Here is a 16,522-nt window from a genome sequence, read left to right as displayed (position 1 = left end):
AGTTGATGTGGTGGTCTTTCTCTTGTGGAGTCCATTTGCCACTCCATGTTTGATTGTTGATCACGATCCCCCATCCGGTGTCCGATGCATCCGTGTATATGTCCATTTGTGTCTGTTGTTGAATCCATGACAGACCATTCCATGACGTCAGTTGCTCCTTCCACCATTGAAGGTTCTCCTTGGCTGGTTCCGTGAGGGTGACCGTGTCCGACCAAGAAGCTCCTTGGCTTTTAGTGCTGTGTTCTTGAGCTGAAGCAGGTTTCGTGTCATGAATCGCGCTGGGAACACTGCCATAGATGTTGCCATTGCTTTCCCGACGAACGAAGAAAGTTCCCTTAAAGAAGTGGCGCCTTTTCGTAGTAGCTTTCCTGCCTCGCGCCGTATGTCCCTGACTTTGGATTTCGGAACTGTGACAGTCATATCCCGGGAGTTGATGGTGAAGCCTAAATGGTCTATTTTCTGTGACGGGATCAACGTAGACTTGGCTTCCTTGATGAGGAATCCTAGCGCTGCCAACTTGTCTTGCACTAGTTGAGTGAACTGGATTGATTGTTCTTTGTTCTTGGCTAGGATTATCAAATCGTCTAGGTACGCTGATATGCGAATTCCTCGTCGTCGTGCCCATTTGAGGAAAGGCTTGAGAACTTTGGTGAACACTAGCGGAGAGAGTGAGAGCCCGAAGGGAAGTGTACGGAATTGAAATTTCCGGTTCTTCCATTGGAACTGTAGATAATGACGATAATCTGGATGGATTAGTACGTGAAGAAATGCGTCTGATAGGTCGATGCTTGTCATAAAGTCGTTCTTCTGTAACATTGCGCATACTGTCGTCATCGTCTCCATTTTGAAGTGCCGCTCTGAGACGTAGGCATTCAACGGTCTTAGATTTAAGACTGGTCGAATGTCCCCGGTTTTCTTGGGGATAGTGAATATTCGGCTCTTGAAACCAGGGCCCGAAGCGACCTCTATTGCTCTTTTGGCTAAGAGTGCGATTACCTCTTGATCGATCGCCTTCTCTTCCTCCGCTGCTACTCGAGCTTGGTACGCTGTTGAACTGGATATCGGTGGCCGTTTGTGGAAAGGGATTTTGAATCCCTCGGAGACGACCGACTTGACCCATTCGTTGTCGGTTATGAGAACCCATGCTTCTCTGTAAATCTGTAAACGGCCACCTACTGCTGGCCTGCAGTCTGTGCCTGACTTGTCTGGTTGAATTGAGGGGTTTGGTAGCCTCGGCCTCGGTCTCGTCCCCCTCTCCTTGGATTTTGGCCTCGCCCAAAAAAAGAACCATTGTCATTTTGATAGTGGGCGGTCTGAGTTTGACCCGATGGATGAGATTGGCTAGAATTAGAAGTGGGTCTGTAAGTATTGCGCTAAAGAAACTCCGGTTTTGAGTCCTCCTGTTGTATGCCCGTTGTCTTGTCGGGTTAGTAGCCTGACGAACACTCTTTGCCAATTTGCTGGCTTCAATGAAGTCTGAAGTAGAGACAATTGGTGGATCAACTGTGTCCTTGGTGACTGAAATTTTGTGCGCCTGGTAAACAAGGTCCTCTCTGTCGCTTGACATTTGCTGTGCCAGGTGTGCGGCATGTTCACGCATTGTCTGTGCGAGCTGTAAACACGCTTGTGCGACCGCAGGGTCAACTTCGTAGGAAAACATTTCCGTGGCAAATTGATCAAGTGGTCTTGTAAGGTTTGCCAATCGTGATTGATAGCGTGAGATTGCTTTGTCCATGGAACTGTGGTGAGAGGAAGAGTCGGGCCAGTCAATGAGTGCCGATTTGGGTGCAGAATAGGTTTGGGTTGTGTTTTTGGCAAAAGAATGCATCTCTTTAGCCATTTCTGTTGCATATGCAAGATCGTCTGCACGGTTTCCAGATTTATGTTTGAAAAAATCTTTCCCGTCCATTGCTGGGTAGTGGACGAGAATGGAGTCGTCAGGGGTAATTTCGTAAGCTGGTTCCTTTGGAACCAAGTAGGGGTTCGATCGACTGGATTCAGAGCTAGTCGAGAGAGCTTCAAGCCGGCTGGTGAGTGTAGCCAGCTGGCTCTGGAGAGAGTGTATAATTGGATCAGAAGTGTCATACTCGCTCATTTGGAACTTCAATATGCTGGATGTGTTCCTGAGCGAGAAAAAAGAAGATAGAGAGTAGATCAGAGCGAACGCTAGATTTTATTTATTTTATTTTTAGTTTTCTCGGTCAGAAGGAATAAAAGAGGCCACACATATGGACCATGGCTACGAGGATAATTGACAAAGTTTCAGTACGAATAGGAGCACTGCTTCTGTCTGCAAATTCCCAGAAGATTCTCTGAATCTTGTTCCAATTTGCGCTGCGCTTTTTTCTGTCAAGCACCTTGCAACTGTCTCTTCCTTTTATTCAAGTAAACCATTTTATTTCGATATTTTGCGATGTGTAAAGGAAGAAAGGATATTTTTTAAAGGTATACATGTAGAGAAATGAGCTTTTTTTTGGAAGAGAGTGAAGATGAACACCAAAATGGCGGCCATGAGTGCTTCATAAACAATGTGACTGCGGTGATGTGAAAACGCAACAAATTAAGGTTTTTTCCAAATTTTTTCGCGACTAGATGCGGGACACTATAGCCTTAATAACAGCGTCCTTACGACTGTCGAGAGTCCTTTGGGTTGTCAAAGTGAAACGAGCAATGGCAATTTTAAACAGTTTTTCGAACGTGTCTTGCGACAAAGGCCCGACATCAACGACATAATCTGAATTCCTGAGGACGGACCTTTCAAACTTTGCAGTGCTCGTGAACACAACACACGCTCCACTATTTACACCACTCGTCCAAGTGTTGAAGCAACCCAGAGAACGCAGGACAGGAAGCCTACTTGTTGCTGAAGGTACGTTGTCGGGAAACAAAGCACCATGCTCATCGACAATGAAGAGAGTCTTTTTCCCTTGTTGTTGGAGTAAGTCTCCTAATATGTACTCGGCAATAGCTTCCACACTCCCACAATTTGCCATGGTGGAGAGCTCTTTTGCAGTCAAGATATCCTTATTGAGATCTAGGAAGCGTTGACAAATCACTCTTGATGCCCTCACATTCTCCTGACAATCAGCAAGGGTATTTGCGTCAGCGATGTAAAGAACTGGCCAGCCGTGAGCATATGCCTTAGCGGCAAGAAACCATGTTATATAGGACTTCCCGACCCCTTTGGGTCCAGTCAAACATTTTGCAAACCCCAAACCAGTCTCTTTCTTCATCTCTTCCCATAATTCCATCATCTGCTCGGTAACAAGGAGACCTTGAATACCTGTTCCAAAGCCTATTGGGCGTTGACCAAGACTTTCTGTCTCAACTTGATCGCCAACCCTGACATTCTTCAGTGATGAGAAGCTCAAGCGACTTTTCGGCTGGCACCAGGTACTATTGAGCATGTCTGTCATGAGCTTGGGCAAATATACTGTCTCCCCATTGGCTAAAGTATACAACGGTCCTTCGGGTATCGAGGGACGACGGCGTTTCGAATAGCGCCCTTTGAGCATATAAGAATAGTGGGATGGCGTGAGTATGTAATAAATAAACGAGCATCCTCAAGTATCATCAAAACCATAATATAGTCGGAGTGATCAACTCACCTCTTGAACTCTCGTCTCCTACGTCTTCTAGGTCCCTTTTTGGGCATCTCGGGGCTGTTTAATACCCATAGAATAATAAACAAGAGGATAGTTAGATATGGGGCTTTGATAAAAGCTATGATGATGTAATACACTATCCAATGGCATGTTGCCACATGCTTCATCAACTGAAAATATCAAAAACCAGTCCGTCGAGAGTGCAATTCGCGAATTGAAAATTCTAATAATCATTTGATCAAACCAGCACCTACAGCTGATGGACGTAAATGAACCCGAACCACGAACAAAAAAAAAAAAAAAAAAAAAAAAAAACAACGCTGTGAAAGGACGAAAAAAATAGCAGTGGGAGTCTGAGGATGTGTACGGCCATGGGGGAGACTTTTTTAAATTCTTTTATAGAGAAGAAATCCAAAGTCGCCCCAGTTAAATAGTTAAGCCGAGATACATCTCAACAACATAAAAAAAGAGAGGAGATACCACATGACCGTGTTGGGACAGGAATAAGTTTCATCAGTTGAAAACATAATCATCAGTTCACCAAGAGCTAAATACATACCTTGCGGCGCCTGCTTGACAATAACGGATGCCGTTCGGCTAGTCATCACGTCCAACTTAACTGAACAACCGGGAGAGATATTTACGGCAAAAGATCTTGCTTTCCTCTCAGCAATGCAATGTATTGTTAGCTTGGCTGGCTCGGGGATTTTGGGCTCGTGCTTGGTTGGCTTGGGGATTTTGGGCTCATTAGTGCTTGAAGACCCTTCGTTCGCTTCTCCTTTTCTTTCTTCTTTCTTTCCATACGGTTTATTTTGAGTATTTGGAAGTAGTGATGATATTTCGCTGTTTTCCATTGTGATCTCGAAACTGGTTAAAACAAAGGAAAATGGACAGAGAGCAGAGAATAGGGATATTAGATAGGAATGCTAAAGGATGTTAATTGTAGTAGCAGGATGGTTCAAAGTTTTGAAGTTGTGATAGAGGAAAGAAAATAAAAAGTTGTATGCGCGAAGCAGGGACGAGGTTTTATGTCACCATGATAATATATTGTTTCAGTCTCGCCACCAGGTCACCAGTCCGAGGTTGAAGCTCACGTGAGGACAAACGCGTATTGCAATTTGTGACCATCTTAGGTTGATTGCTTAGTAAAAAAATAAAATAAAATAGCTTACTCGCAACACAAAGAATTGTTTAAACTTACATAGTTATATGTATGTGGAAGCTTGATAGAGTGTTGCCTTGCTTCGTATCAAATCTAGACAAGGAGGATTATCGAGACCCACGCACAGCCTTCAAAGCATCCTCAAATATAGATCAGCTCCCGAGCCTGCTCCCCAGTCAGATACAAGGATGTTCCGAATGCTTCAATGTTACACCGACTACCGACTCTTGCTGAGGTTTCATTTGCCTAGCCCCGCTTGTTGACTCTGGGGATAGAGATGATGTCGGACTTAAATCAGTACTTTGCTGCCGCCTACTGATTTTTGTATAAAATTGCTGGTGGCGGCACAAGGGGTTTAGGAGGGGTGCGATTGGAGTGTATAATATGAAGTGAGAAATAGCCAGCAGGCTCAAGTACTCGTTTTCAATAAATATCCGACATAGCAATCGATAAAGCTTTTTAATAAAAGAGCTCTTGGGATCATCCTCGCCAATTCAAATGCAGAGTATAAATTGACTAGTGAATACATTTGTGTGAGCACGACCCACACCCAGCCGCGGCTTGTGGTGGTCCGGTACGGACATGGAGGGGATTTGATGAAAGTATATTTGTGTAAGTGATATGAAATCAACGCCTGATTTGCCTCGTCTACTTTCTTTTTTCTGCAACTTGGCAGATTCAGTAGACTGCAAGTAGCGAATTTGTCGTATTCTTCCTCCTGACCATCTTTATAGTTAGATCCCCTCTTGATGGCCAGTTCTTTGATTAATATTCAAAATAACGGGAATCGAATCTTGAACGCTTTTTAAACAGACCCACTAAACACAACAAACACTTTAAGCGGTGCATTCCATCAAGTCTACAGTCAATGAGCAAAGGCATTACATCGGCCTTGCTTGAGAAAAATATTGAGACCATGTAGTTGTGAATGCAACTAACCAACTAAACACATAAGCCGCTAAGCCATGCTTTCCAATGAAAAAGAGCGATGCACGGTGTTGTTCTCCCCTCCAAAAAAAATAGGAGCAGCATCTTCCTCGCCTTTTGCACTACCTGGTTAAGTTGCTGTAATCAGCCCAAAAGCGCAAAAGTCCACCCAAGCGGTGGACCTTATATGTGGTTATGGAGGCCAATAGCACCAAAGCTACCCATGTTTTTGATTGGATTGCGCCTCAGGGTCATAAATATGCCCAACGGCAATGCTACCAGTTACTTTCGCGGAGCGACTTGCTACCAGGAACTAGTGCAGCTATTCTATTTACCCTTCTACATATTTCGCCTTCTATCGAGGAAGAGACCACAATCATAATAATCAAGGCTACCCTATCAACACTTCAGACAAACAATGTTTATTGCTAATTGTTTACTATGCTTTCACTTCTAAGCTGCATCCTACCCCAAGGATGGCCAGATATTTGAGCCTTTGGAAGTAAGTAGCTTTGATATGTGTGGATTATTGTGTGCTTGCTGGTAGCCTTTAGTTATATGTTGATTTTTTTTTGTATATTTTTTGGTGGTGCCTTGAATGATTGGCATTGGTGGCCTCTGATTGACTGACTTTGGTCGACTGGCCTTTTCGACTGTCTATGGTTGGCTTTCTTTAGTTGGGCTGTCTAGAGCTGGCTGTCTAGAGCTGGCTGTCTAGAGCTGGCTGTCTTTGCTTGACTGGCTGTGATTGTCCGGTTTCTGTTATTCGGTCTCGACCATCCGACATCGGCCATCTGGCACCCCTTCGGTTGATTTGGCTGAGACGGAGTGTATTTGCTTCAATCAAACCAGCCTATGTTGCTTTGGTTGGGGGATTCACGGCTATCTTGACTAGCACTGCTCTTAGTGGTTTGATTGAGGCAGCCTGTGCTTGATATGATCAAACCGCCTTACTGTTGGCTTTAATTGAGGTTGCCTTTGGGTGATTTAGTTGAAGCCGCCTATGTCCGGTCTGGCTGCGGGCCACTATGCTTGATCGAGCGGAGGTTGCTGGATGGGACTGCCTTGTATTAACCTTAGTTGCGGAAGTCTTCGGTTGACTATGGCTTTGGCGTTGGCTTTGGCGTTGGCTTTGGCGTTGGCTTTGGCGTTGGCTTTGGCGTTGGATTTGGCATTGGCTTTGACTTTTTTTTTTTTATTTTTCTTTTTCTCATCTTTTTTTGTTTTTACTCTGTGCTTCGGTTTTTATCTTTTTTTTTTTTTTTGTTCTTTGTTTTGCGTTTTGGTTATTTGCTTTTTTTTTGTTCTTTGTTTTGTGTTTTTAGTTATTTGCTTTTTTTTTTGTTGTTGTTATTGCTGGATGCTGGGTGTTGTCTGCTGACTTCTGGCGCTTGACTATCGGCTTTCGGCCCTCGGTTGCTGTCTGCTTTCTGTTGGCCCTGCGTTCCGAGCCGCATTCGAAGCACGGTGCTTCTCGGTCTATTGTTGTGCCTCAGGACCCTCTACTCCCCTTATGAGCCTTGCTCTCACTTCTCCAAGCAGAGGTCTCATTGCAATAGTCTATCGAACGACTAGCCAATGAAGCCTTACTATGACCAGAGCACCTTTGGTTCAGACGGCAGGTAACAGGTCACACAACATGACGCCTTTACGCCATGCACTACACACTACAGCCAGGCGCCTGGTGCAGCTTCGCTAATTGAGGTGATCTAAGAATGGCGTCAGTAACAATGAACTATTTACTAAACACTATAGAGCTCCGAGTTGCCAAGATCCCACCTAAACAGAGAGAACAAAAGCAATGGTAGAATCAAGTTAATATGCTCTTTGCTATGTATGCGCATGTATACTTACCTGAGGTGTTATCAGGCCTTGATAACACCTGATCCTGATCCTGGTCCTGATCCTGATCCTGCTGGAGGGGGGACCTCCTTGAGGGCCGAGACTCGAGCTCTATAGGCCTAGTAAACAGGCCACTGCTACTGACTTACCATACTTGGATGACCACAACTGTGTGTCATCTGTTACCTACGCGAAATCCCCAAAGGCACTCGGGTCAAAGTAAGGTCCAGAGACTAGGGGCTCTCTAGAGCTACTACAATGACCCCCCTTCAAGGAGTTGCGAGGGCCCGGCGGAGGGCTCGGCGGGCCAGAGCCCAAGCGGATGAGCCTCTAAGGGGGAGAAGACAAAAAAAAAACACGTGTGGTTAGAATATTTGGTAATCAGAGCACAGCAGCAGAGTACAGACAGAAAGTCACGACATGTACTCTAAAAGAAACTATACTTACAGCTCCGCTTTCGCTCCGTTTTTGATAAGCACTGCAAGGGCTCATTGCAGTCTTTGGGACAATCGTCGCCGTGCGCCTAGGGCTAGTGGCCCCTGTTACAGCTAGAAGGAGGAAGACAAAAAAAAAAAAAAAAAAAAAAAAAAAAAAGAACGAAGATAGCTTTGTAAGTATGCTAAGCTTATTCATAGTAGGGACAACAGTGGATAATCACAAGCAAGACAAAACGAAGCCATGCATAAACTATATACTTACTTGATGACAGCAGCGAGGGCACTTCTGTGGATGACCAGGTGAGGTTTTTTTTTTTTGATTTTTCTGGTCTGTAGTTTGCTGTTGAGTTGCTCAGAGTGTATCCTGGTTCTGCTCTGTAACTGGCTAAGAGTTTGTATCATTTGTGGTCTAACAGTGCTGTAAAAGAGAGAGAAAGGGAGGTAGACAGGAAGTGAAAAGTCAGAACAAGTACAGTGCAGCATAAGGTGAGAGAGTCGAGGACTTCAGTAAGGGTGAATATTTGTGAAGTGTTGCTTACCTTTCATATTGGTTGAGGAGACTGAGCTGGAAGAGAAGAGAAAAAGCGAAAGAAAAGAAAAGAAAAGAAAAGAAAAGAAAAGAAAAGAAAAGTCTATTTTATATCGAAAGCACTCGCGAGTAAAAGACGAATGGATGAATGATGACTAGTTTTTGAAATTATTACAATAGCTAATTTTTTTTACCTTTGGACCAGGGAAAGCGAGACCGATTCTTCCAAAGTATTGACTGGATAACGAATACATATTCAGCATCTTGCTTTTCCGCGCCTGCCAGGGAGTTTATTAAAAAATGAAATAAAATGAAATATAATATATTACAATAAAATAAAATAAAATAAAATAAAATAAAATAAAATAAAATAAAATAAAAATAAAATAAAATAAAATAAAATAAAATAAAATAAAATAAAATAAAATAAAATAAAATAAAATAAAATAAAATAAAATAAAATAAAATAAAATAAAATAAAATAAAATAAAATAAAATAAAATAAAATAAAATAAAATAAAATAAAATAAAATAAAATAAAATAAAATAAAATAAAATAAAACGAGCCGGAGACCGTGGCTTCGCCACGGTCGGCTCTTGCCTCGTTAGAAAATTTAATGCTTAGCCTCGTAAGACAACAAAAAGAAACATTGTCTACAGCAGCAAAAGGTTTATATTTTGACATAGGAATGAAGACAATAAACTCACGTAGGCCTTTGGCCTTTTACTACTGTAAAAATTATGTGTAAACTGTACGTTTTTTTTATTACAAAACTAAAATTCAAAGCTAAAATACAGTAGATAAAACGCAATAAAGTAGAATACAAAATATACAAAATATACAAAATAAAATACAGACGAAACTACAATCAAGAGGGAGAATATCTGATAATCACAACATTTGATAGATTAACGACGGCGAGGAGGTAACGCAGTAAATGGCAATCAAAAGACAATGTGGCTATAAAGCATCTTTGAAGACAATGTTCCGTGTGTATGTTCCTAGCCTATCTCTTACCTTGCCGTTCGCGATAAGTACCTTAAGATTATTTGGGTCTGTACACCGTGACAAAGCAACGTAGAGATGACCATGACTGAAAACATCTTGAGGAAGATAAACACCAACATGTTTGAGTGTCTGTCCCTGGGACTTGTTGATGGTCATGGCGAAGGCAGGCTTGACTGGAAATTGTCGTCTGCAGAACATGATCGGAGAAGAATGATCATCAAGTGTCGTAAGCGGTATGCGAGGAATAAAGACACACTCTCCTTGAAATTGTCCTTTCATAATCTCGGCCTGGATCATTCTTGTGCCTAATGCACGTACAATCATGCGAGTACCATTACATAGTCCGCGCATTGGGTTCAAATTGCGAAGAAGGATGACGGGCTGACCAACCTTTAGCTCCAGTTTAAACGGAGGCAAGCCTGGCGGGGAGAGGTTGTTCAGGTATTCCACAGGATAGTGAGCCGTAGCTGCTGCTTCGGGGTCTTGAAGGCTATCTTGACCAATATAACTGACTGACTGCTGGGTGCTACAGAGCATACTGGTGGCTAGTTGATTCAGTTTATCGACATCCTCATTAAGGGGACTCAAGATAGCGCGCTCAATGAGCAACTCAGGAAGGAGTCTAGCATTTTCGATATCCGGAAATATCTGCTTAATGAGTAATCGCTCATGTTCATAGTCCTTATTCACAGCTGAGGCTTCCAGGACTAAATTGTCGGGTATCCTGACATAGTCTCCATGTGTGCCAATGGTAACTGTCTGCTCTGTTCCTTCACCGATTCGAAGCAGCCATTCAACGAACGCTTGGTTTTCAGGATGGCTATTAACTCGCATATTCTTGCTCAACCTGAGTGTTGTCACTGAGGGCCAAATATAAGACCTTTTCAATGAAGCATCCTCAATTTGAGCCTGGGTCCCACGGACGACAACCGGAAGTACCTGCCTGAAGTCGCCTCCAAAAACAAATACCTTGCCACCAAATAGAGTGTCCTGCTCCATAATATCCCGAAGCAGCCTGTCAACAGCCTCAAAACAATGCTTATGCTGCAATGGAGCCTCATCCCAGAAGACGACGGCAGCATTACGTATTTTGACTGCAGCATCTTGCCGCATGCTAAGGTTACAGATGGAGCGACAGTCCACTGGAATTGGTATCTTAAACGTGGAGTGGGCTGTATGACCATCATGAAGGATGAGAGAGGCGATCCCTGATGAGGCAACGGCAATCACATTTAGTTTAGTTGGCCAGTGAGGCAGCCAATGAGTGTGTTGTATAAAAATGATTTGCCTGTTCCTCCTGGCCCATCAATAAAAAACAATCTCTCATGGACCTCGCTTTTGGCTGCTTTAATGATGTGCTCGAAGGCGATTCTCTGATCGGAATTCAAGTGAACCACATTATTTAGCGCCTCTTGTTCAAATCTCCATTGTTTGTGTGCTTCACCGGCCTGCTCTTCCCTCTGTAAGGCATTGTCAAACTCTTGAGGCATCTCTGGAAAGTTAGCTAGGCAGGACCCAAGCTCCTTTAGTATTTCATTTAGGTCGTAAAGTGCTAAGCTTATAGCCTGTTCCTCTGCGTTGCTGCCTGCAGTAATAGTAGTCGTTTCTCCTTGTAGCCCTCTACACCTATGAAGGAAGTCTTCAGATAGGTCCCCCACGAAGCGAGTCCATAAACTCAGCGGCTCGGACAGGCTACAGTTGACCATCATAAGAGCAAATAGATGTCGCAGCATCCTAGGTGATTGATATGCAGATGCTTCTTCTAAGCAACGACACCATTCTTCATCATCCGCAAGTAGACCATGAGCAAGAGCAGCGGAATAGAACGTATCAAAAGTCTGGTTGGTTTCTGGTATCGTACGAAGCTCTGCAAAGCTCTTTGCTCCTTTGACGTGCATAAGCAATAGTCGAAGACAGTATCGCTCACGTTCTTTTGGCTGGACAAAATACATCCTGGAGAGAACCTTCGTACTATTGGCCCTAACCCTCGCCTTCCAGCTCTTGCTGCGCTTGTGCCATGTATAGTGGTAAGGTGTATCTGGATACAAATAGTATTCTGGTACGCTGATATCGCCCGCAGTTTCTGCATTTGCCGCGATTGCAGCTTCTGCTCTTAAAACCTCCTTCTCGGTCGCGGCGTTGAGCTTGAACCAAGCCATTAGCTGGGTGTCTTGTTCACGAGAGACGACGTCTTCGAGGTTAGCATCGGAATTAAAGATCACTTGCTGCTGGTCTTCTAGATGAAGAGACAGTCGGACGACATTATGAGACTGTTCATATAATGCAAAATCATAGATGCGCCATAAACTCTCGCAAGTAGACACGTAGCGGCTATCCCTATAGTTGGTGACTTCATCAGTATTATCAACTTCCCCATCTGCCGCTACAACAGCGATTGATGCTCTGTCATGGCCCTTGTGCACATATTTGTAAATATATTTAACCGATGAAACCGACCCACATATTTCGACGTTAATATGCGCATTATACTTGGTGGAAAGCCATAAGTTGTGGGGAACAACCCAAGTGTTGTCGATGGTGTTGCCTTTTGAGTTGACGAAGGAACGTTCCGGATTGTTAGGTCGAGGTAATTTGGATAGCCGTCTTCGCTTCTTGTGGTAGTTTCCAAGAACAAACGCGGGTACTTTTTACTGCATTTCTGCAAAAGTCAAGGTAGTGTTCTAGGGGGATCTAAGGGTGCAATAAAGGTATCTTTATTCAGGGGGAACTATGCTACAGAACTAGATAGAAAAGTAGACCTATTTATACTAGTTAATATCCTGTTGCAAGGAATGGTCTACTGAATGGTCTACGAAGGACGACCTATTCACATTGTCATAGGTACCATGGACGTATATGTGTGTCACCTTTCTTCATTGAAAATCCGACGAGAAATAAAGAAAAATAAACTAAATAAAAAGATCCCTCTGCCCTGCAACTCTGATCTACATCTACTTCTCGAGCCAAAAAGGGGTGGTGTGGGTGGGACATACGTCCATGGTACCTATGACAATGTGAATAGGTCGTCCTTCGTAGACCATTCAGTAGACCATTGTCTACGGTACCATGTCCGTATGTGGCTCCAGAGGGATCGCCAAAGAGAACTAAACTAAAACAAAACTAAAACTAAAAGAAAACTGAACGAAATGAACAACTAACTAAAGAAAATCTAGCCTAGAGTGCTCATGGACATGTTGTTGGAGGTGGCACTCGACAAACGGTAGTGCTTCTCGAAGACTTTCGGGGACGACCAATTCCCCTGCACCATGATATCAGCCACTGGTACGCCTGCTATAGCCGCGAGCGTAGAACCTAAGGCTCGGAGCTTAGGAGCTTTCTTGTCTCCTAAATCCATCAGCGAAGAAATCCTACTCATGTGGGAGCCAATAGTAGTCGCACGCGCCGGCTGGGTGTGGTCTTTCACAAATCTAATCAAAGGTACAATGCTTCTTGTTGGGTCCTTCGGATGAGGAGAGGTAGTGGAAGGACAAGACAGCCTGTCCAGGTAAGCGGTGTATGCGTCGACAGGGCATAGCTTCTTGTCAAAGTGAGAACCAATGGTCACATGCTTAATGATACGTTGCCCATCACTCTTCTCTTTTGGGAAAACAACAACAAGCTGAAGCTTCCCTAACACAATCTTGGAGAGACTGACATCTACACATCTGATGTCGTCTGGTCTCATGAAGCCACAGACGCCTAAGAGCCAACACAGCTTCCATGTAAGCTCCTCAAAAGGCAACTCCATATTTGCTGATGACTGCCGAAAATGGTCCAAAACAGGTGTGATGTCAAAGTGACCAGACCTGGACTCAACGACACCTTCTTGCTTTCCAGCCTTGAGGAACTGGCGGTAGTATTCATCTGATCGTACTCTCTCTGGGTCACGAAATAGGGCGAGGACAGCCGACTTCATGGTCATCAGCGTGGACCACTTCAAATTGCGAGCGACCCGCACGTAGTGTAGCCAGTTCACTACTGGGATCGCGGGGTTAATCCCTTGTTCGAACGAGCCCTCTTTCAGCCAAGTGACGAATTCAGCTTGATGCTTTTCGTACTCTCGCTTGGTGCTCTTGGATCCTTTGTGAGCACAGATAAACTCAGTCACCGCTGGCGAGAGGCCATCTATGAGCATCCTCGTCCTCTTACTCTCCACGCGGTAAGGCCCCAGTGTGGATTCTTGAGCAGGATGTGCGCGTCGCTTCCTGGTGGAGGGAGAACACATGTTCGTGGAATCGGTAAAGGGGGTTGGGTCGCCATTGCCTGTATCTTCGGGAACCAAATCGCCGATGGCCAAAATGGAGTAATTATGGTCGCTTCCAGGCCTTCCTGGTCTAGCTTCTGCAGGATCCTTGGAAGTAAGTTCCATGGAGGACAGATGTAAAGGTTGCCCAAGTGGCTCCACTTGTGTCTCAGCGCATCGAAGTCCACTGCCAAAGGATGAGGTTTCCATGTCATGAACTGAGGAAGCTGGTTGTTGCTGGGCGATGCAAAGAGGTCTATCCGATGAGGCCCCCACTGCTGGTCTAGACGACGGAAAAATGACGGGTCCAGCCTCCATTCGAGCTGCGCTTGCATCCGGCGTGATGGTGCATCTGCTGGATTGAATACTGAAGGTACATATGTGGTCCTGAGTCTTGTGCCTGTTGCTAGACAATGCTTCCATATTTTGTCCGCCAGGTCCATCAGAGGTTGTGAACGAGTTCCGCCGAACCGGTTGATGTAAGCGATGGTGGTTGTGTTGTCGATTACTAGGTTGAGCATCCTCCCTTGTGTTTGCGGTAGAGTGACTGCGTAGTACACGGTTAGTAACTCTTTTAAATTGATGTGTTGGTGGCGTATGTTTGGTGGCCATAGCCCTGTCCAAGTGCGCTGCCCTATGACGATCCCCCAGCCTTGGTCGGAGGCGTCTGTGTACACGTCCATCTGAGTTGGCGACTGAATCCATGACGTCCCGTTCCACTCCTTGAGTTGGTGTGTCCACCAATCCAGATCGGCTCGAGCTCTGTCGTCCAGTGAGATCGTCGCTTCCCAAGATGACCCCTGATGGCTGAGCGCTCTGTTCTTCAATGCCAGAAGATGCCGCGTCATTAGACGAGCTGGAAATACTGCTGCTGTCGTCGCCATGGCTTTCCCTATGAACGTAGCCAAGTTGCGAACCGTCGTCCATCCCTTGCTGAGCATCTTCGCTGCTTCTCGCCGTATGTCCCTGACCTTGGACTTCGGTACCGAGAGGGTCATGCCGGTGGTGTTGATGGTGAAACCCAGATGATCTAGACATTTCGTTGGCATCAGAGAGGATTTCTCCTTGTTGATGAGGAATCCAAGAGACTTGAGTTTGTCCAGGACAAGATTCGTGTGCTCTTCTGCTTGGGCTTTGGAGTTGGCCATGATCAACAGATCGTCGATGTAAGCTGTCAGCCGTATTCCTCGACGCCTCGCCCATCTCAACACCGGGCGTAGGACCTTCGTGAAGACTAACGGCGACAGTGACATCCCGAAAGGTAGAGTGCGAAACTGATACAGCTGACCCTTCCACTGAAACTGAAGGTAAGGACGAAAATGTGGATGAATCAGCACATGAAGGAAAGCATCTTTGAGATCGATGCTCGTCAAATAATCGTTCTTCTGAAGGGTATTGCATACTACCTGAATCGTCTCCATCTTGAACGAGTCTGTGATGATAAATTGATTGAGAGGACGTAGGTTGAGGACAGGCCGGAGGTCCCCTGTCTTCTTGGGGATAGTAAACAAACGACTCTGGAAACCAGGTCCCGAAGCGTGCTCTATGGCTTTTTTGGCCAGAAGTGCGATCACTTCGTTCTCTATCGCCAGTGTCTCCTCCTTGGATAGATGCGGGGAAAGGGCTCTTGATGTGTGTGTTATTGGAGGTTGTCTGTGGAAGGGAATCTGAAAACCGTTTCCAATCACGGAGCGGACCCACCTGTCGTCCGTGAGGAGCCTCCAAGCCCTCGAGTAGAGGTGCAGACGGCCCCCTACTGGCTCTTGTTGGCGCTGCCGCGTCCCCGTCCACGGCTGCCTCTGTAAAAATACTGTCCCTGCTGGTTGTTATGCATGGGCTCTCCATACCCGTAAGTGAGCTGAGGAGGTGTGGCTTGTTGTGCTTGATGATGATTCGCTGGTGAATAAGGTTGCGATTGTGATGGAAATTGCTGGAACTGTTGCTGCTGGTGGGGGTACATGTTAAAGTAAATACCCCTGCTGCGAGAACCGGAATTGCGACCGGATCCTCTGTTTTGCAAAGCTGTCTTGCGAGGCTTGCTGGCCTCCTGGTACTCCTCAGCAGCTTTAATTCGGGCTGCAATATCATCTTTAGTGATAGTTGCAGTCTTTTCATGATCAGGGGCTGGCTTGAGACCCTTTGCGTACACAAAATTATCCATGCGCAGATCGGTGATTTGGCGTGCTGTAACGGCCAGATGAGATCGCATGACATGCCCAAAATCTGCGACGATCTGCCGTAATGCAGGATCGTGCACTTTGTGAAAGTATTCTGCCAGGAATTCGTCCAAGGGTCGCGTAGCGTGGGCCTGACGTTCCTGTAGTTGGGATAACCACTTGTCCACTCGTTGAAAAGAAGTGGTCTCCTGAGGCCAAGGCAACTCAAGAGAGGGCGCTTTGTACTGCTGATCTGGGTTCTTGGGATAGAGGACGTACTCGGTGAGGATGTTATCGTCGCCAGAGTTGTCCGGGGGACGGAAGAAATGAGAGCCGTCAAGGGAAGGTACAGCCGCTTTGAGGGTATCAGAGAGGACAAGTATCTTGGCCTGTGGGCGATCAATGGTGATGGGGGAAGGGGAAGAGGAGGAAGGGTTGGCCTGCGTAAGGGCAGCCACCTGCTGACGAAGAGTGTTGATTTCATGAAGGAGTGCATTATGAGTGTTGTCGGTAGAATTGTCGCTCATTGGAACGAATAGATAATAGTCTGCAACGGATGAGTTCCAGGAGCGACGAGAAGAAAGATGTAGATCAGAGTTGCAGGGCAGAGGG

The 16,522-nt window shown here is 45.3% G+C and overlaps 1 protein-coding gene across 1 annotated transcript; it reads right to left on the bottom strand.

Annotated features, from left to right (window-relative positions):
- Positions 1 to 2,588: 2,588 nt before the first annotated feature.
- On the bottom strand, positions 2,589 to 4,459 carry BCR41DRAFT_427039 (hypothetical protein; the record flags this gene model as incomplete). Its single annotated transcript, XM_022030818.1, has 3 exons — positions 2,589 to 3,505; positions 3,609 to 3,662; positions 4,165 to 4,459. The coding sequence occupies 3 exons, from the start codon at positions 4,457 to 4,459 to the stop codon at positions 2,589 to 2,591; spliced, it is 1,266 nt and encodes a 421-aa protein (XP_021875139.1).
- Positions 4,460 to 16,522: the final 12,063 nt, after the last annotated feature.

The sequence above is a fragment of the Lobosporangium transversale genome (assembly GCF_002105155.1).
Source record: "Lobosporangium transversale strain NRRL 3116 chromosome Unknown BCR41scaffold_98, whole genome shotgun sequence".
Classification (NCBI taxonomy): domain Eukaryota; kingdom Fungi; phylum Mortierellomycota; class Mortierellomycetes; order Mortierellales; family Mortierellaceae; genus Lobosporangium; species Lobosporangium transversale.
The sequence above is the reverse complement of the archived record's forward strand: the minus strand, read 5'-3'. Positions and strand labels throughout refer to the sequence as shown.